We start from the raw sequence: 22,075 nt of genomic DNA, 5'->3' as shown, positions 1-22,075 counted from the left end.
TTTACTATTTAAAATGATTTCGTTTACTGTGTTAGAATTTATTCTGATAAGGAACATTTTTGTGGTTTTGTTTTTATCTGCACACAAAAAAAACAAAACAGTGTACTTCTTTCTCTTTTGGACAGAGACAATATCAGTGGACTCAAAGACACAGTCCACCGATGCTGGACAAAAAGCATTGCTATTCATATCTACACAGATTTAAAAATAATAATGATAAAAAACGGTAATGAACAAGGACAGTCTTTCAGTAGATATCTTTGCCACGATATTTCAACAACATAAATATGAGGGATAAATACTGAAACTGTTTATGCTTTTGAAAGGAACATCAGCTAATGTCTTCTAAATATCAGTAATTTCCCCAAAGCCCACAAATCAGCAAATGATTTCCAGTGACAGAATAATGAGGTTAATTTCATAATTTCACAAGCAAATCCTGTTAAATAAAGACTAACAAGTCGAGCGCTCACATTAGCACAACGCTCACTAAAGAACACAATGGGTACGAACTAAACGGTCAAACTCAGAGGGAGGAAATCCTCTCATTATCACAGCCGTCAGCACGTGTGGATGAAGTAACCTGACTAGCAGTAACAAGGCTCGTGAACTCCTATGACTTATTTAGAGGAGGAAATGCGGAAGCCAAAATGGGCACAATTAAAACCCTAATGATGAACGGCACCGCAATTTCCATATGTCTATTACGCCCAATCCAATTACCGCAGGTTTAATGAGAATTCAGGATATGGAACGAGAGAAGAGCCCTGAAATCCTCGCTGCGAGTGCAACACAAAAAAAGAGGAGAGAAAGGAGTACGCAGAGCGGTATTGTGTGTGAGGGGCCAGCTGTGAGTGTGTGGTAGCGTACAGGGGAGGCCTGCATTAAAACTGGTGCTGCGGAATAATAACAAGAGAGCTCTTTGCTTTGCTTCGGATTTCGCCTGAGGCAGTGCCTTGGGCCACCAATTCTCCTGTGGTTCAGAACAGATGAGCAACCAGACCATGTGTCCATTACTATGCAGCAGATTCTAAATATTCTAAACTGACTCCTTTGCACCTTTCTTAATTTACCCACACTGAATATTTAAAATATCATTCATGGAACTTTTAAACCGGATGAACTTTGACACTTAACTTGTTGATGCCTCCACTTATCTTTATTTTATTTATATGTTTATTTTATTGTATCTATTATACTATTATTAAAGTCACTTTTATTAAATCAGGAAGTCTAAGTCAAGATCTCTTTTTCATTTGCACCATTTAATCTTTATTTGTTAGGGATGGTTTAGCTGAGCGGAGTCATTAAGCTCATTTTTAACTAAATTTAAGACTAATTTCTAGACAAATCAGATTACTCTTATTCAAGCCTCACAGGTCAGTATAAAGTTAAGTAGTATATAACATGTGGTCCCATGCAGAGGTAGGTTTGATATAAATATGGTTATTAGATTGAGTTAGCTTATTCTACATTTTGCCAACTAGGGTTGTAAGGATATGAAATTTTAGGGTACGATAACCATCTCAGAAAATATCGCAGTTTCATGGTATTACAAAATTTACATTATCAGTCACAATGACCCTTACAGGAATGAAAATGTAAAGGTCTTTAAGGGTTTTCTAACATTAAACTGAAACTTGACACAATGCTGTTAGTGGAGGTTTGTGTAAAAAGTCTCTCCTTTAAGAATAACTAAAAAAAGGGGAGATCTCAGTCGGTTCGCTTTTTTTTTTCTTTAATATCGTATGTTTAATATCGTAAGTATGATAACCATAAACCTTTAAATCACGGTATACCTTAAAACCAGTATATCCCTGCATCCCTATTGCCAACAGGGCAGTGACAGTGTAAAGTAAAGGTTCAGTCGGAGGTTTAAAGATCTGTGACATCAGAAATGTTACAAGACTTTAATGTAGAAGAGCTCGACTCATTTTGGCAAAAAGAAATTTAAAAGATGGATAAATGAAATTACATAAAATGTTTATGGCATTTAAGACAATGCAAATTCAAGTTTGAGACTCTTTAATGACTTTTACAGCATAATAATTAATATAAAATTGAATTCAAGACATTCTGAGACTTTTTAAGGACCTTTTTCATTTTTAAGTGTTTTGATTTTTTGAGCACTAAGATTCTGTTGCATTTAGCGTCTTAGTTCAATTCTGACCCAGGATCCTGAAGCATTCAAGGAAACCCATGAACAAGAAACACCATACCACCAGCATACAACAAAGAAAGAGAGAAAATAATAATTAAAAACTTTTACCAGAGTCATTAAAAACTACATGCCAGGATCAGTGTGTATCTATGGGTATCAAAAGTTGAATTATTATTATTGGACTGTGTGCTGCTGTGAAGAGGTTTTATTAAGAGAAGAGATGTGCGGTAGTGTGAAACCTTAACAATGAGATGTTTGTCATCCCTTCTTGTCAATAAGAAATTTAATCTAACTTAATGCCACAAACAGAAACGTAGGGCTGCAGTTAACAATTATTTTTATTGCCGTTTATTTTCTCGATTATTCAATTAGTTGTTTGGTCTGTAAAATGGTGAAAATGTGAATCAGATTTTCAGTTTACTGTCATAGAGGAGGAAAGAAACCAGAAAATATTCACATTTAAGATGCTGGAGTCAGAGAATTTGACATCTGGCTTAAAAAAAATACTCAAACCTATTAATCAATTATGCAATTAGTTGACCATGAATTTAATAGTTGACAACTTATCAATTAATTGATTAATTTTTGTAGAAGAAAAACTCGTAAGCATAACAAAATTGTAATAGACTGAGTTTAACCGAAGGAATGATGGGGCATTAAAGTTTACCACACAAAACGAACAGCTTTAAATGCGACACAGAAAATATGGTTTCATTTTAAAATGTTGCATAAAACAAAAACTTTGCATATTTCTACATGTGTGTATTCCACACACTCTGATCTGCTCTGACAGGTGTTTGGTTTGTTTTAATTGTTTGCACCTGATCCGACCTTTCTGTTCAGAGACAGTTTGACTGTGCGCACCCATTAAAAAAGGCACATGTGTGCTTTTAACTTTTCTTAAATCATAAATGTTTAAATTCCCAACAAATGAGAGCACGCTAAAAGATTTCAAACTCCTACTTTCTGAGTGTGAACCAGTTGGTTTCAATCAGAAAACATCCCTTTGTGTCCGATGTGGATTCATGAAACGCTGCACGCCTCTGCAGCTCAGCGGAGCTCTTCCAGGTCCTTGCATGTTAACTAAGTGCTCGTGCTGAATGGGTGAGGGGAGAGGCTAATTTAGCTGACACCCTCAATCCGTGATAATGGTGGGCAGGTTGTTAATCAAGCTGGAGGTGTGGACCTCGGCGTGTGAAGGAGGAAAGCTCCCAAGCGAGTTACACTGACAAACGCCCGACCCCCCCTCCACCCTCTCTCGCCTGACATGGCTGGACATCCTTAACGCACCACAACCCAACCATAGTCAGCGAGGCCTTTTCTCTTCCTCCCTGAGACACTGACTGCTAATTTATCCAGTTACTGTTGAGTAGGCAGAATCTGCTCCAGCACGGAGGCATAAGTCATATATGCACTTCTCATTTTCACCCTTTAACTTCCAGGAATATTAAAAGAATGATTAGTAACTGGGTGACGTCTATTTCAAGTGGTTATTCTGCAGCACTGTGTTAAAATTAGTGCTGAAATGACTCGTCAGACCTTCGACAGAAGATGTATGTATTTTTTTAATGACCTAATTGTTTAAATCTTTTGTTAGATGTGAGAATTTGCTGATTTTCTCTGTTTTATATCACTGTGGATTTAAAATATTTGGGTTTTCGGACATATCTGGTGATGGTGCACAGACACATTTACACACATTTATGCTCTTAATTCTGCTTTTTGTTTTGCAAAACCACGATGAGGGCCATTACTGAATGTCACACAGGTATGCCAGGCACAAACAGGTAGCACACAGGGTCAAAAGGGCACAAAAAGAATGAAAAAAGGCCCCTGAGTGGCTTTAAAAAGGAGCTGGATAAATCATTTAACACCACACTCGCTGTCATTTAACTTTGCCATAATGAAAGCATAGTGAGTGACACTGCGGAGAGAGCTGCAGCTGCTTGGTGGGTCGACGGTTACGTTTGAATAAATGGGAGATGAGAGGGCAGATTGTCACGGGGCCGAGGGATCTCTCAAAATTTGGGTGGAAAGCGACACGGGCTCCCAGGGACACCAGTTGAATGGCAGAAGGCTTCTTCCCGCTGCAGATCTCTGGCTCCACTTTGGAAATACTTTGTCCCCGGGCTCGCTATAATCTGTCAGAAAGTAAGCCCGCCGTGACGCTAAGCTTTGGTGATGCGATACAGCTGGAGCGGCTGACAATGGTGACGCTAATGGCTTTCAAACTTCCCTTAAAGATGTGAAAATTGAGGAGGCTGAATAATTCACGGCAGAGCATATGCAAGGCCTGTCACTCGGCATCCAGGAGTCATCACTCTGCACCGGGCTGTGTGGCAGAAGTTCTGACGGAGGGGAGGAAACTCGGCCTCGTGAAGCCTGGGGACCAGATGAGAAGTTGTGTTCCAGAGTGAGACATCCACCATTTGGAGAGAGTGACATGCACTCTAACAAACTGACTGATGGGACCAAATTAAAATAAAGTGATGTGTCCTGTGGCGTGACAGCTGGTAACTTAACGGACCGTACCAGGGTGGAGCCAGCCCAGTTGTCAGAGGAAAATGTTGGCATTGTGCGTTTTTACAAACCACAAATATGTACATTACACTGACACTTTCAAACATATATCAACATTTCTAAAGTGATGTAGTATATGAGCTGAGATGGGAAGGATGGTGGATGCTGTGTCAGCTAGGCGAGATAACTACCAAGCTACAGGCCACTGTTCCAGACCATCAGACAACAAAACCAGTTGTTTCTTAGCGAATCATCGCTGTGCTTCCAGCAGCTTTTTAAGCACCAAACATATTTTTTGCAACCCGCTACTGTTTTTCCCAGGACAAAAGGAGACATTGTTCTACTTTCAGTTGGAAATATGCCCTTAAAACCGAGTATTTAAAGCCAAGACATGATCTTTTCTTCACCATAACCAAGTTGTTTATCTGCCTAAACCTAAAAACACTTTCAAAGTATTCGCTACATAATGACATCCAAATGCAGTGTATCCTTGGTTTGCAAGAACGTACAATGCCAACATTTCTTCTGGCGTTTGGGTTGTTGTTGCATAATACAACTCCTTAAGCACTATCTTCCAGTACACAGTGAACAGTGTTTGATTTCAGGATCTATTTTTTTTACCAATCTTGGTCGCTGTTTGTTTCTAGTAATTTCTGTTTCAATAAACTGACCTACTAAGTTATAATTATTTTTGTCAATGATGTGACAAAATGCTGTAGAAAACTAGGTTGATTTGAAAAGACTGCACTGCATTAAACCAGAACCATAATATAATGACAAAATTGTGAAACTCGATGTTTCTCTACCCAAGAATACTCTTTTTGGATCATACAGAAATGAATGGAAACTCATCGGCTAAACTGATTCGCTGTGATGAAAAGGGTCGCAACATAAATCACAAAATTGTTAAAAGGCAGATAAGGGAAAAAATATCTTTTAGACTTGCTGGGTAAGTTCAGCTCTTTAATTCCCCTTCAAAATAAATGTTTGAGAGAAAAAGAAAACTTTGGTTGAACCTATCGTGACTAATTTAAGCACTAAAGATATAGCCCATCAACACTGCGTCAGTTCAAAGGGTCACAAAACAAAAATGTTAGAAAATACTAATGTAAAGTAAATGTTAAAAATAGTTTACACTAGTTACACTAGTTACACTAGTTCACACCAATTTAACCAGTCCTAGTGAATTTTTGCAATTCTGTCCAATCACCACCGCTTCGCAGTTTTCCCCAAGTCACCAAACCCATTTCCTTTTTTTTGGTTATGCAGACGTGTGCAACACGAACGTCTCACTTTTACCAACAAAAATTACTGCTAAAGACGGTGCAACAGAAAGCAGAGGTAAACTGGTAAACTGGCAGAATTCAATATCTTTTCTATTGCAAAACAAATCTGGAGAACAGCTGAAACAATGACATTTGAGAAATGTCACAAAGTGTGGGTCAGGTTGTGATATATTTCAACTAAAATTGAAACTTAGTCCTATAAAAAATTAGCTCTTCAGTTTGTGTCGGACTTAAAAAATGTTTGTCACTAAGGATCAAAGTGCAAATTGAAATATTTCCGAATTTTCAGTTCAGTTCGTTGCTGTACATTCAAGATCTGAAGCTGACACATTGCTCCTTGCATCCTTCAATCAAACAGAGCTGGTTCCAGTTTCATCATGTGACAACAAATCAGTGCACATCCGACATGTCAGTCCCACAACATGGAGGACAATCAAACAACAGGACATCTTCATACCCCAACTGACGCAGATGGAGTGATGTCTCTGCTAGCAGCAGCCCTGGGACAGCCTGTTTCATTATTGACGAGCATTAGCACGAGCTAACTGTACCTGCTTTGTAAGGCAGGTGTCGACTCCCCCCTCAGTTATTTTTTGCTCTCCACCGTTATTGTGAAAACACCAGGTGAGGACATGCTGCTGCAAGAGCGCAGCTACTTAACCTCTCCATCGACGCCCCAGCAGGGGATGCTGGGTCTCCTAATGGGAATACAGGGAGGGGGGAGGAGGAGGCGGGAGGGAGCGGGGCTGGGAGGGAAGGAAGGGCGTCAGCAGATGCCAATGTTTCTAGCCTGATGCCGCAGCTGTCAGCACAGATGATGCCTCCGCCGTGAGTGCTCCTACACAGCTCGATGACCAACTGAGGACACTGTGATTCCTGGACATCGAGGCTGAATGTGGAGCCGCCTGCTCCAAGTTCCCGGTGGGACAGGAAGCTGCAGCTGAGCACCTCAACTCGGGTGACTGCTGCATCTGAAATATGTTCCCCGGCAATCCATGTCTATGAGGTCACGACAGAGATTCAAGCAGCACTGAGGAGGAGGCCTCATGTGGAACAAAACATGGTTAAAAGGGGGAAGAGGGAGATGGAAGGCGATTCTTCTTCGGCTGAGTTGAGCCGTGTTAACGGAGCGCCCTGTGAGCCGGTAGCGGTGATGGAGCAGAAGCAGACAGATGGACGGAGACGGAAGTTTCCGGGCTCCGCTGTTCCATGCAGGTGGTCCTGGGTGCAGGGATTGTCAGTGCATGGTGAATTATTTAAATGGGGAGCGTGGAGAAGGGAATGGCTGCATCTGTCGCACATCCTTTTAAAGCCCCTCCAGCAGATGTGTTTACTCACCGCCCGTACCAGCTAACTACTTAATGGGTCACCAACGGCAGCCAAGAGTTAATTAAGCAGGCCTTTTGCAAATGGCGGGCACGTAGCATCAGCATCAGCTCAGGTCCTATCAGGTCGTAGCAGGCGCTGTAGGCCTGTGGCTTACAGATGTAGTCGCTCAAGTTCATCCTTTTACTGTGTCCTCTGTGAGTTGGATGAAAGATGTGAGATTCTGTTTTGCTCTCCTGATTTCTGGATAAAGTGAAAGAAAGACTTCTCCAGTAGCTGCTACTATGAGAGCAGCTGTATCTGAAACGCTGCATTTTCTTCACACTGATAAGTAAAGACAATCAGGTGATTGTGATCCCACTGCTTTGTGTGAATATTTTTTTTACTTAAAGTGATGCCAGCTGGAAAAAGTGTCACATATAGTATCGCTAGCAGCTGGAGGAAAAGCAGCAGTGACCTGCTGTTAAAAAACAAACAAAGAAATAACTGAGAGCACAGACCGCTGCCGAGGCTGCACAAATATTTAAATTTGTTATTTCATTTAAGAAAATGTTTATGTATCTGCATGGAAAACTGTATCAAAATGCAAAGTGACTGACAATAGTGGGGCACTTGTCATCAGCTGATAGCACAAATGCAAGTCCATCAAAATTAAAAAAATAATGCACATATTTTCACATTTTTTGTTAAATGTTATTTTGCTTTATGTCCTTAATTGAATTGTTTTTTGTTCGTTTTTTTGGTGTATTTTCCTTAAATACAATGTTCAGCACGTCCTAGGTCAGTATGCAACACAACAATAGCATTATCTTTTTAGAATACTTTTACAAAATAAAATATTTACTGCCAGCGATAGTTCTGATGGCCTTGTATTAAAGCTCACAGTGGTAAATGGCCCTTCTTGTAACATATATATATATATATTAAAAAAAAAACTCCTAGATCTTCACAAAAACAATTTCTATATTAATTTTTTTCATGTCCCAACTTCTCATTGATTTATCCTATCTGTTTATTTAACATGTTCATTACGGGTAGATGTGCAAAATGTGTGTTTAGCACGTTTATCTGAAGCTAATTTGCAGCTCTGGACACTGCTTAGATTTTTTAATTCAGTGTTATAACAACTGAACAGACAAAAAAGAGAGTTGTGTGTGTGAGAGCTGAAATGCATGTGTCTATGTACTTGTTAAATCACAAGTCATCGCCCCACCTGCATCACCTGCACTCTTGACTAGACCACTCCCCATGATTATAAAGCTCCACCCTTCAGGCCTGCGACTCCTTTGTCCTTTCAAACATGCCGCGCAGAACAAAGAGACGACTGATATTTTTAAGTTTAAACTGTTGAAAATAAGAAAAGGAGTGATACCGTAGCAGATGCATTAGTGACAAAAAAATCATCCGACAACCACCATAGAACTGTTCAACTATTCTGGATCCTGTGTTTAAATGTGCACCCCAACATCAGGTGTTCTGTGAGCCAGCAGCAGCATGCAATGTGTGTTGCAAAGGACTGTGTGTGCATCGACACAGGTGCAACAGTGCATTCTTCTGTGTGAGAGTGTTTGTTTTATCTTTGTGTATAAAGTGGATCAATGCAAAAATGTATTACATTTTTTCATTTGTGTGTTAAAAACTCTAAAAATACTTAAATCTGCAGGAAGGTTTTGTGATATCCTGCAAACAAACAAATAGAAGTGAAACATTAGAGCGCGTCTAACTTCATGTTTTGTATCCCGTCAAAAACTCCTGTTCCTCTTTCCTCACCGTCAGTCAGCATCTGGCAGGAAAACATGTTATCATGAGCAGTTTGGACGTTATGTGAGAGGATTATCTGAGGTGAGGCTCAAGTTGATTTGGAGTAGTTACAGCACCGCCGTCATCATATGATACATAATCTGTTTTAGAGCTCAAAGACCTCCAGGAGCCAGCAGCACTCATAATCATACATTTTTGATTGGATTGCCGTCATGGAGGACATTAAAATCTGTTGTTCCATCTAGAATGCCTTAGCGATCATCTGTTATGGTTTGGGATTATAAGAGATGACGCTGGAAATCAAACAATAGCTATGCAGCCAGGAATAAACGCATATTTACACTGTTTTCACTTAAATCTTGGTGGGTTGTATGTATGGAGTGTTTTTCTGTCGGGCGCCGTCGACAATGTTTACTGCGTCTTTACGCTACACCAAACTCTTCATCCCTACATCTACTGTTTTAACATACAGCTAATCTATAGATTTAGGAGTTGTTTATTGGCACGGAAGAACAAAAAAAAGAAAAACTGTGCATGTAAGAACAAGAGAAACTGAGAGGACTGAGACGACTTATTTAAATATACGAGGAACAAGGGTGATTTAAATAAAGAACAGAAGGAAAATTAACAGCGAAGACAGAGGAGAGCAGCACATACATGACAACACTTCTGAGGAAAAGCGGAAATAAAATGGTTTTGAAAGAGTCCTGATGTTGGGAAAGTAAGAGAGGAAGTATCTTTGAGTGTGTGTGTGTGTGTGTGTGTGTGTGTGTGTGTGTGTGTGTTGTTTTACAGAGGAAGGAAGATTCACTCTGCCGATTTCAGCTGTGATAAGCTTCTTGATTTCTAGATGCAGCTGCAACAGTCCAAATATTTACACAACGCAATGCTGCTTTTTCTTTCACTCATCTACGGCAAAATCACAATTTACAGGAGAACATATTAAATTTTGACGCAGAAATATTTAGATTGTCCTGTTTGTAAATCCTGGAGCTCACAGTGAGACGCCTGTCATTAAAATTTCACACGTCTCCTGCTGTCCACATGCCAAGATTGCAACTTACATACATCTATAGAAACACTGCCATCACACAACGCCATCAGTTATTTTGGAAGAATTACTTTATAATAATAATAATACAGCTATACTTTCTATGCATGCTTTGCATATTTCCAGCCATTTATTAATATGTCAAACTTGCGATATTTTGCTGATCAAAGGCACAAAAAAAGGAAAAAAATGGGGATTTTTTGTCTTTACTGTCAAAAAATAAATAATTTAATCGCATAACAAATAAAATCAGACAAAACAGTAAAGCACTATTTTTTCTGTCTCTTTTGTAACAAAGAAAACCTGCATCATATCGGCACTAGACCACATGACCGGCCAAAATCTGATATTGATACAAGAATCTCAATATGAAGTCAATATTTGCACCATATGCAACATGAAAACGCTCCACCAGCACCTCCTCCCCCTCAAACAGAAATCCCACTGGCTACTTACTGTCCCACTTCGTAGAGCACCGGTGCAGGACACAGCAGATAATCACTGCGCACAGTGCTCGGCTTGTGATCTGTAAAAAAACAGAAAACAGTGTGTCAAAATTTGTTCTCAGTCATCACTGCATCAGGAGACGAGCAAATGTAAATTACAGCAGCATTACATGAAAAATTTGCTTTATTTTCCACGTCATTATGGAGCATTATGGGTATCACAGATTTGTAATCCCAACTGGCAACCAATTTAGTTATTTTTTAACACTTAATTTAATTCATGTTACGATGAAATAAAGCCACAGTTATTTTGAGCGATATTACAAAATAATTATCAACTCAGTTTTGCCAAATTTAAGCGGAAAAAACCTTTAAAGTTCACGTTCTCAGTGACCACATGTGAACTCTTTGACCCTCTGTATTACATGGGAAGGGTCATGTGAATTTATTTCAAACCAAGCATCAGTTATGCAAAATAATATATATATATGATATATGGTAGTATCAGGAAGATGTATTATGTCATATGTTTGATGTTCCAGCTCTCTTCTGTTGCTGAGAGTTGCGTAAAGGTTAAAAAATAGACAGATGACAGATTGGATTATGATGCATGTGTGTGCGTGCGCCTGTGTGTGTGCTTGTGTGTGTGTTCAGGTTGACAGAGGCCCAGACCATCTTCAGCCACAGAGGTCGTTGAGATTATTGATATTATTTTTATCCCGCCTGTCTGCTCGGGGCTCCGACTGACTTGGTGATGGAGAAGACTGTAGCATCTGTTCCACATATGTGGTGTGTGTGTTCCATAGTCGCCATGATGCCTGTCCATAATTATAAGGTGCCCCACTGTTAGAAAGGTCTGGGCTGAACACATGCAAAAGCCAATGAGGGAATAAATAGCCCCAAGTGGGCGAATGTGAGACAGCCTAAACTGAGAAAGGACTAACAGGAAGACATCTGCTAATGGCCACTTCCTGATTCGGATGGAGTTCTTTTTTAAAAGAAAAAAAAATATGCTCAAGTGTTTTAGTCAAGTTGAAATGTTGAAAATCAAAAATAACTTGTCAAGGAGGGAAGTGTTGTCATTGGCAGTCGTCGATCCCACAGATCCCACGGCCAAATGAGAGCCTGAAAAGATTGGCTTTCGGTGCCAAATCCCGTTTGCTTCCTGAAAAAGGATTTCTCGACAGAACAGACTGCAAGCTCAAAATAAGAAGCACAGTGACCTACATAGCCTCCTTTCTTCTGTTCTCATCATATACGTAGATGGGGAGCTGCTGTGAGATAACAGACGTATTGGGACAGGGGTTTGTTTTGGCATGTCCTTCCCTTTGAACACAGAGGTCACCACCCGCAGGCCTGACTCCATGTATACCACAGAGAGCCACGTTACACATATATGATGTCAGTTAACACACAGCACCACGGTGGATGAGCCATAGGACAATGATGGATATCTGGCCCTGTTTACACCAGGTATTTACACGCGTCTTGAGTGATCCGATCACTGTCTTCCACAAGCAGCTAAAACCTGGCCGCTAAGCCGTTAGCCGAGTAGTGTTCAGTGTGATCTTAGTTTTGTTGGTGGGCTCAGATTCGGTCGTGTCAGATTGTGTTGACTCCTGTTGAGCTCTGTTTACCGTGTCAAATCTTTCCATCGCTCGCTCTGACGGTCACTGTTTCTCTGGCTGCTGAGCTCCTGAGAAGCTCCTGTGATGTTTCACTATGAGAACCAGCAACCGTGAGGCGTCATGAGGGTCTATAATACGGGGGTTTTATGTGTATTGCTGTTTCCTTCTGAAATATCACAATATTTTTGACCAAATACCTCGATATTAATATTGTGATGATACTGTAGAGTTGACTATCGGTGCTTTTATGAAATATTTACATGATGAAATATCTGAAAATAATCATCAGTATTGTGGATATGATGACTAAATGAGTAAAGGCAAATAATAGAACTGCTAAATAAGTCTGGTAAGTTACGAAAATAACATCACTACTTTAAACCAGGAAAAAACAACACCAATACAATGGTCATAAGTGACTTACGTGTCAGGTAAAATCAGTGTCAGGACTCCAAGAAAACCCACTATAAGACATCAAGGATAGACTATCGGTACTCGATACCTTTGGGTATGGATTACTGATTGCCAAAATAACCAAGTATCAAGTGATATCGAAACGTCTCCAGTCAATTGCCATTGTTTTAACGGGCAAAAATTCCCCCGTTAGTCCAAAGAATGACCCATCCGACTGAAAGCCCAACACACACAATATCCAAAATCTAAGGGGCCATAAACATGCAATGTTTTTTGCACCCTCAAATTCATTGTTGTCGATGTAGACGTGCAGCAGGCATGCTCAAAGCCATAGCGGCGCCATCACAGCACACACACATTCCTGAGCGCCAATAATTCAGGGTGCAACGGCTGCGCCCTGAGATGAACAGCTTTTGAAGCCCAGCAGCCCGCACCGCATGTCATGTGACAAGGACAAAACAATCACGGCTGACAGATATCTTTCCCTTCTTCCATAAATATCAGTCTGTGATCAACTTCAAGAGGAAGTTAATCATGTTAGTGCAGGGCTACCAGAGCTTTACACCTGTCAAAATGGACAGTATTTTTGGCCAAATACACACTTACAAAAAATAACCTGGAAGAAGATCAGCTCTGCACTCTGGTTATGATCGCCTAGCAACCTGAGACGTGGGCACAAGAGTAGCGCCCAGCACCTGACCTTGTGTTTTTCAGGCTGTTAAAGACGCAAGATGTGTGCGGCCCCTAAGTTGGTAAAGGCAAACAACAGAAGAGCTAGAACAGTCCAGTAAGTTAAGAAAAGAACGTCACTTTTGTGTAATGCAGCGTTTTAAGGCAGGAAAAGACAACACTTAAAATATTACAATATCCAAAATCTAACCCGTTCTTTTTATGTTTAAAAACGTAGCATAAAACATAGTTAATGTAAATTTTTCCCATTTTTTTAAATGTGGTGACATGTTATTAAATATTAAAGATTAGGGACTGGAGGGAAACAAAGTTGCTGAGTTGTAATGGTCAAGTTTTCAATCTCCACCTTACAGCTGAGTTCACATTATAGCAGAAACTTCAGTTACTGTCTGTGTGGTGTGTGTTTTTTATTCCTGCACTGTTGTACGTGGTGTGTTGTGTGAACAAAGCTCAAATTGCCTAACTAATAACTGAAAGCTTGTTTTAAGTTATAGCTAATTATTATTAGCTGTGAATGTGAAAGTTCAGTTTTCAAACACAACATGTGGTTTACAGTAATGCTCAAAGTGGAAGAAAAAGTGTCGGTACTCCCCTTATTTGCATGTTGGCAGGCGCTGGCGGGGGGGGTATTACCAAAAGACTCATGAGAGGCAGGTGAACGAAACAAACTGGGTTACTTATGAAATGGTCTTCTCATCACTGGCGGTGGTGATAGCTGCAGGTGGTTTGGTTAATGCTAACATTACATCAACAGGCTCTTCACTGCTAGGAGTGGCACTAATGTTAAGTTGCTGCTCCTGGCCTACATTTAGTAACGTAGGATTTGACTTTTGTGTTCTCTGTTCGTGTTCGTCTTGTGTTGACCTTTTGGAGACAGGCCAACATCACTGTCATGTAACGTCACTGAGTCCAGCCGTTGACAGAGAAAAGCAGGTGAGGATGCGCACGGGAGAAGTTTTCCTAGTAGGCTTTCTTCTAGAAAGCTCTTTCTGGACTCTTTCCAAACCATGCTTTTTTTTTTTTACTGACCTTAAAGGGATAGTGCACCCAAAAATGAAAATTCAGCCATTATCTACTCACCCATATGCCGAGGGAGGCTCAGGTGAAGTTTTAGAGTCCTCACATCACTTGCGGAGATCCAAGGGGAGAGGAGGTAGCAACACAACTCCACCTAATGGAGGCTGACGGCGCCCCAGATTCAAACGTCCAGAAACACATAATTGAAACAACAAAATATGCGCGAGACCGTGAGACATGGGCACCACCTTCCTGTGTGTTCACGTGCTTTCGCTGGTCTTGCGCGCAAGCTCACACACGTGAGTGCGGTGTACAGAGAGGCAGTTAGAGCTACAGGCTACAATGAGGCTAAAAACAGAGTTCAAATGACGATTTTCCAAACAACTGTTTATGTCGGGGCTTCAGGACACTTGGATCACTACGGACGAGCAGTATGGAGATACTTTGTGGTTTCAATTATGTGTTTTTGGACGTTTGAATCTGGGGCGCCGTCAGCCTCCATTAGGTGGAGTTGTGTTGCTAACCACTCTCCCCTTGGATCTCCGCAAGTGTTGTGAGGACTCTAAAACTTCACCTGAGCCTCCCTCGGCATATGGGTGAGTAGATAATGGCTGAATTTTAATTTTTGGGTGCACTATCCCTTTAACCAAGAAATCCCTTTCTGGTTGAAAGCCCTTAAGGAAAACTTACTTCACTCACTTAGTGAAAGTTTCAGGAGAAGCTTTTAAGTGAACCTTGAGTTGAGATTTTTCATCAAATGAATAAGTGATGTCTCTGAATCTATGCAATAACGAATAATCATTGTATTGAAAATAACGAAATGATCAAAAGCCCAAGTCGTGCTGTATGTTGAATGCGATGGATGCTACCTGGATGGAGCGTACATGATGACACCATCATGAGCAAAGGACCCAGTGCTTAATGCTGTGTGTGTGTGTAAACTTCCCCATCTACATTTCTAATATTAGGACACTGAAACATGGTAATCCCCTTCAGAAAGTCTCGAGTTCTGCAAAAGTCATCCACATAAAAGCCCACGTGGATATATCAGTAATGCATGACATGCAAACTGCACTAATGACTTCCTTCTCTGATAAATTTAGTGGCAATGAATCATTTCTCTTTGTTTCTGTTCATGGCTGAAAACTTAAGCTTAAGCACATCTGATAAACTGACTGAAGTGTTGAACAGAGGTATTGTATGAAATGTGAATGGTTCATTATTGTATTAACAAATCTCCTGCTTCTTAAAAGCACACTTGACTAAATTTAGAAACCTCCACAAATAACACTAAGGTCTTTCTTTGCTTTTGCTGTCCTCCATGCTCGTGCTGGCCCGGCCTGATGTTAGATTTATGACTCATTTATTGTCAAAACACCTACAAATTCCAGTTTGACTATTTTAATCAGTGCACGCTCTGAGATACAGATTTAGAGCTCATATCAGCGAGGGCCAGACAGGAATTATTATGTGACGCCACATTCTGCCTTTTTTTTTCTGCTGTTCATGGTGCTTAGAAAATATCAGAGCTGTGCTGAATGAACATTTAAAGCTGCAGTTAGAGTTCAAGAACCTGATCTTATACTGGTCCTGTGGTTAAAGGCTAAACGTGGTATTTTTCAACCTGGAATGTATTTTCCGAAGTTTTGGTGTCCAAGTGACTGATGGGAAAAACAGTCTTTAAATTCAGTCCACTATTAAGTGACCTCAGCTGCAATGTAATCACTTGGGGCATTTGTGCGCCGTCAATTTACGCCCACTAGATGTGCTTGTTTTTGCCACTGACAGGCTCAGATTGTTATTTTAAGTGTCTGACAACATTATGGAGAGGATCCTACAGAGATAGAGCTTTCTGTTAGAGAGTAAGATCCTTTTTGTTGAACCAGAAACAGCCCCAAAATGGCCGTTACTAATTCTACCAGACTCCATTTGAATAAACAGTAATTTTAGAGTGTACAGAGGCAGCATATTTTAACATCTAACCAGGTGAATTAAGGGTTAAATTCAACCAAACCAGAGTTGGTGATTGTTGGAACAGTGAAAAGACGAACCAAGATGGCTTCTCTGAGTTTTATTTTGTGTCTGTCCACTTTGAGGTAGGTCTGTTTTTCAATGATAAAATTGCTCTTTATTCAAATGAAGTCTGGTGGGTTAGGCAGTAGCAATGTCAGGGCTGTTTATGGCTCTTACTCTTTAACAAAACGGTCCATCTGTGGAGAGATCCTTTCAATAGTGTAATCAGACATTTAAAATAATAATCTGAGCCTGTCAGTGGCAAAAACAAGCACTTTAGTGGACGTAAACTGATGGTGTGAACATGCCCAGAGTGGTTTCACAGCTGCAGTGCTCTCGATCAACACTGGACAAATTCCAAAAGTTGGTTCTCATTAGTCACTTGGATAGCAAAACAGAGAAAAATACTAAACTTACCCTTAAAGAGACTCTGCTTTAACTATGAACACAAGGTGTACCATAGTCACTACTTCTGATTTCCATCACTTACTGAAGGTTTGCTGGTCGACAATGAAGCTGCAGACGACGCCTTCATTGCTGCGGCCGAGGGTGAAGCCGTTCCCTCTGAGGACGATGTCGAAGGACTCTGGAATGTAAACAAACAGGAGATAAGACTGAGAGGAGGAACATACGTACACTGTACATGCAAAGAACAGAGTTTCTTCTTCTAATATTATCTAACATCAGGCAATCATGCTGTCATTTGCTTCAACCACTTATTGTTTGGAAAACTGGAACTATGTAGAACTTTGACAGACCACTGGTGCTATAAAAAGTCCAGGTATCTATAGATTAGACTCTCTTTGGTGCAGCGATACAAAGGTTCACACTATAAGCAAGCAATGTCCAAGTTTTCAGATGGCTGGCAGGTTTACTGCATTCCAAATTTTATTCTTCTAAAAACAAGAACAAAACGTTTGAACTTCATGTTCTAACTTCGGTATCTTTGTTGTGTTTTGCACAGCTGGAACAAACTACATCAAGCGACACTTGAAAGACTGAGTCACAGATTCTGAGTTTTACACTGATATATTTGGGCATGTTATTTACACCAGTGGTTCCCAATGTGGAGGCCGCACCCCCCTTATGAATGGAGGTAATTCAGGGTCACAGGAAGAAAAAAAATAATACATTTCATTATTTAACTTCTAATTTTTGACTTTCCTCTAACTTCAGTGACAGGACAGCACCTCTAAAACTGTTTTAAAACTCAGGTTTTTGAATCTGCCATGAGCAGTGATGGGGAGTCACGAGCAGACATTGCTTAATTTTAAATAAGCACTGGAGTAATAAGGCTGGGAACCACTGATTTAGGTGCATTCAAAGGCTAAAAAGATGCAAAATGTGCAGATTTCTGTGGTTCTGTGGGGAGTTTAAATGTCTCGTGATGGACGATGGTGTAAGTGATTAATCTACTCCTTGTCTCTAAGCAGACTCTCTGAAACTGACAAATCTTTCCTCCTGGAGAGATGTCATGAGTTCAGTAAGCAAGCAGTAAAAAGAGGGATTCCTGCAGAGAATGAACCAATGTGTGCAGAGCTCCAGGGAGTGACTGTAGCAGGAGGATCCACTCACCGTTCACACAGACACTGGAGGGCTCCACACTCAGGATCTCTGTGCACGATCGCTTTAATATCTGGAGGATGAGAAAGGGAAAAAAAATGAAATGGGTACATTATCGCTTGAGGGCCAAGAATAAATACATCAAGTCCTGGCCGTTATCGGCTCTGTCAAGTTTAGAAAACAGATTAGGGTGCAACACCTGAGAAATGTCTCGCTCCTGATCGGGGCCTGGCGGCTAAAGGAGAGCGCTGAATATCAGCGGCGAGGAGAACAGGAGGGAGAAACGGCAGCTGTGTCAGCCTTTATGGGAAAATTATGCAAGACTATTACATTCCTCAGTTCTATTAAAAACCTCCGGGATCCTGCATTATCATATAAAGAGGCCTGTGTGAGCCCACTGTCATGGAGCTGCACTATCCGCGATGATTCAATAAATCAACAAAGGACAAACTATGCAAATCCCAGTACACAGTCGGTAAAAAGAAGCATATTAACTGCAATATAGGACACTTGAACCTTTCATTTGATGTTGGGTGAAACTTCAATCTGAGGAGAGGAAGAGGGGAGTGTTTACAGCGGCCTTATTAAATATGATGGTTTGATATGGAATCGTTAAAAGGGGAGAGGGTTGTAGATGACAGCTGGGAGGAAAAGGATCTGCTGCTGTTCCTCTGTGCCACTATTTTCCCCGTCTAATTACTTCCTTGGCAGTGCCCAAGATAAAAAGGGAAAAAAAAAAATTGACTGTTTGCCTGCCTGTGCTTAAAATGATGGAGGGGCCCGAGGAATGACATTGTTTTCCTGTTAAGAAAAAGTTCGGCTCCAAAATGAGAAATTTGCTTTTTAGAAAAGTAGCACTCACTCTTCAGTTTAACAGAATATGGTGCTTTCTGAAGAACTTTGGGTAAATGAAGTTATTCATAAGGGTTGGAAGGCCTCAGTGTTTTGTCGATATTAAAATATAAGATCTGAACACTGAGATTAGAGGCCTCAGTTTGGTTGAACTCAAACAGCAGCTATTCATTTCTCTGGGATCTAGTGACAAACATTATTTACGAGCTGCAGGGGGAAAAGGAGGCAGTCGTCCAAATACTCAAAGTCATTCGAGTATCTCAGCCAGCGCTGTCACTGGTGGGGTTTCTGAGAGGATGAGGATGGTTTAGTCATTTAGTGGAAATAATTAGGAGTGTGAGGGTTTTGCGCCACAACATCCGAGTATCTTGAAGTCGGCGATACTGTACGGGTGGCTAAACTCTGCTGAATGCGTTCAGGAGCAAAGGGAAGTTAACGATAACGATGTGGCTACTTTGCAATTTGGGGTTTTCCCAAAAGGCCCGCAGCTCAGACAACAAAGGCCCAGTGTAGCACAGGACTAACAAAACAAAAATAAAAGTCCCAACAGGGCGCAGAGACACAACTTTGCTGAGCTCTCTCTGTGAGTTTTGTCATGCTGGTCACAGAGACGGGGTGGATCCTGCAGCAAAAGGCTGCACAGATGATCTCAAATCCTCGAAATCCAACAGAGGAGTGAGGAGGCCAACTAGTCAGGAATCCAGTATTACTAATCAGAGAAGAATGCTCCGCGTTTCATTTGGATGCTGGAAGCGTCACTGTGCTCAGAGCCTGCGAGGACTGAGGCCATGGGCTTTTTTGTTGTTGTGCAGGACATTCTTGTGCAGGCTTTAAAAACAGTTTGGGAGGACAGAAAAATACATGAATGACTTTTAATGGCAAGGACGACTCTGTGAACACGACTGTGCATGCCATGGAAATAAAAAATAAAAGATTTTCCAAGCATATTTTCTTCTAATTATAAATAATCAAATCTGCTTTTTCAGAGGCTTTAAACACATTATAATGTTAATAATGACAAGCTGGATTCACATGCTCCTGAGAGATGACAATATTCTGGGTCAGAAGCAGCGTGTCACTTTTTCCTTTTTCCTTTTGAAGGGTGCCAGTCATGGTTACTCATGCTTTATAATGATCCAACAACTGTTACAAGTGTTTTGGATGAATTCTGGTTGCATGTTTTATCACTTTGTTTCATTGTGCTGCAAAATATTTGACAGATGCATCACCAAGACTTAGTTAATTGCACCCTAGATGACATGTGGGGACATGCAATTGTGGGAATTTTAAATATGTGTATATTTACCACACAAACATTTAAATTGATGTTTTAATCATCGTCATAATTTGCTTAAATCATTAAGGAGAAATATAAGGAGAAAAGACTGGCATCTGAGATATGCAGCACATTAGTGTCTGCACTCAGACATCATCCCACTTTCACAGCCACAGTTTAACACCCTCCTTTACTTTACAGTCAAGTTAAAAGCAACATAATCAATCACGGTTTGTTGTACAACAGAAACAAGACACACCCTTTGGCTCTGCGTCCCTCCAGCTGCATGTCTGACAGCTCCGTCTAGTTCTGTTCTTTCCCTAAACACTGCTGGCCTTGTCGGCTCCGACACAGATGTAAGTCCAGCTCAGGTCAGCGCGCTCCGCGGGGCTCCGGGCTCACATTCATGTAAAAATGTTGCCATACAAACCCCCGCCTTGGCTGACAGTGTTCAGGCTAAAAGCTGCAGCAAATGGAAAGTATCACTAATTGGCTGGCAGCGGACGAGGAGGCTGCTTGGGAAACTTCATATAAACACTGGTTAAGGGACTCTTATGCTCTGACAGCCATTCACTGATTACAGCTCTACACTGACAAGACGATGTGTTAACGCCGGCTTTTATTCTGAATTTTTCATCTAATATAAAAGCATTAATTGCATTGAAGCGCTGCTGCACTGAGAGTTTTGACACTGAACACAATAAAAACCCTGTGAAGAGGATGTCATATGGACAGTGACTAACTGTCAAGCTGCTCCAATTCCAGCGTCTTAATTTGCTACAGAGTGGCGAAGACATTTCCCTCTCTGTCTACAAACTGTGGACACAACGAGCAGTTATTTCCACAGACATTTTCCGTGCAGCGTAGCAGGAAGTTCACTGAGGTTTTCTTTAATTTGTGACCAACTTCAATGAAGCCAAGGCAGGGAATTGTTTTGCCCTCCTGCCCACCTGACTCCTGAATTCACCAATAATTTAAACTTCAATTATTTCTAAAATAAAAGGAAAGATTACTTATTCATCTCATACATCAGCCTCAAACCGGAGGTGGCTTAAACTGGAAGTCCAGCAACACACACACTCACTCACACACAAGCAGAAAGTAGGCGAACTTACAGAATTGACAATGCCTTTGAGTGCGTGGAAGCCATCTTTGACAGGAAACACTTGGTCCTTGGTGTCCGCAATATCAGCAAGCTGTTGGTATCATCAAAGGAGTTGAGTAAACAAGGAGAACTGCGGATTTAACGCTGCTTTCTTCTTTTTCTGTTTTCCTCTTTATGACTGAGCACTGTCTTTCCTTTCATATCATGGGCAGGAGGAGACATAGCAGATGGCATGACTGTGGCAAACACTTTGCTCAACCATAAAAAAAAAAATCACTGCAACACAAACTGGGAGCAATATTGCCTTTGTTTTTGACTTAATAAGAGCTCATCACAGGATGGTTACCATTGGTTACAAGGGACAGGCCACCATGTTGGAAGAGAGACAGTAAAACTCCAGACATCACTGACATAAGAAGGAAAGACTTCAGCGCAGCTCATTCATAATGTGAGCATAACTTGAGATAAGATCATATGTTGTGGAGACAATAAGTAAAGTAGTGATCAGATTTTTCTGCGGCTGAATAAATTACTGATTTCTAAACAGTGTGAACAGTGTGACGGGCCAATAACTGATCTAACAGCCAGCGGAGTTGATGCCTTTAATCCACACTTTCTTCTTAAGACTGCACACAAATGTTCACAGTAAGCTCTAATAGCCACACATCAGTGTTTAACAGATTCATGGTAACATGACCCTGCAGGTCTGTCCACGTCTAGATTATATCCAACAAGGAAACACTCTTATCAGGAAATTTGTACAGAATTATCTGATCAAAGCCTGAAGACGTCAGTGCTCACTTCCTTAGATTTTCCCAGGCCAGAAATCATCTTTTTAAAACACATGCTCATTTGCAGAGCTTCCACAAAATGGAGCAAATTAAATAGAATCAGAGAATTCACTATCACTATCACTATTAAATGCACCAACAGCAGAACTATATGATGAACTACACTTTGATCTTT

At 40.8% G+C, this 22,075-nt stretch overlaps 1 protein-coding gene across 1 annotated transcript in view; it reads right to left on the bottom strand.

Moving 5' to 3' along the window:
* Positions 1 to 22,075, bottom strand: part of antxr2a (ANTXR cell adhesion molecule 2a) — a 115,716-nt gene that overhangs the window by 72,782 nt on the left and 20,859 nt on the right. The window contains exons 7-10 of the mRNA XM_050050888.1: positions 21,120 to 21,200; positions 17,889 to 17,949; positions 16,804 to 16,899; positions 10,562 to 10,631 (exon numbers count right to left, since the gene is read on the bottom strand). Of these exons, the coding sequence (XP_049906845.1) occupies positions 10,562 to 10,631; positions 16,804 to 16,899; positions 17,889 to 17,949; positions 21,120 to 21,200 (308 nt within the window). The remainder of the gene's footprint in view (positions 1 to 10,561; positions 10,632 to 16,803; positions 16,900 to 17,888; positions 17,950 to 21,119; positions 21,201 to 22,075) is intronic.

Source organism: Epinephelus moara, chromosome 8 (genome assembly GCF_006386435.1).
Source record: "Epinephelus moara isolate mb chromosome 8, YSFRI_EMoa_1.0, whole genome shotgun sequence".
Taxonomy (NCBI): domain Eukaryota; kingdom Metazoa; phylum Chordata; class Actinopteri; order Perciformes; family Serranidae; genus Epinephelus; species Epinephelus moara.
Note: the sequence above shows the minus strand (reverse complement) of the source record. Positions and strands in the feature narration are given on the sequence as shown.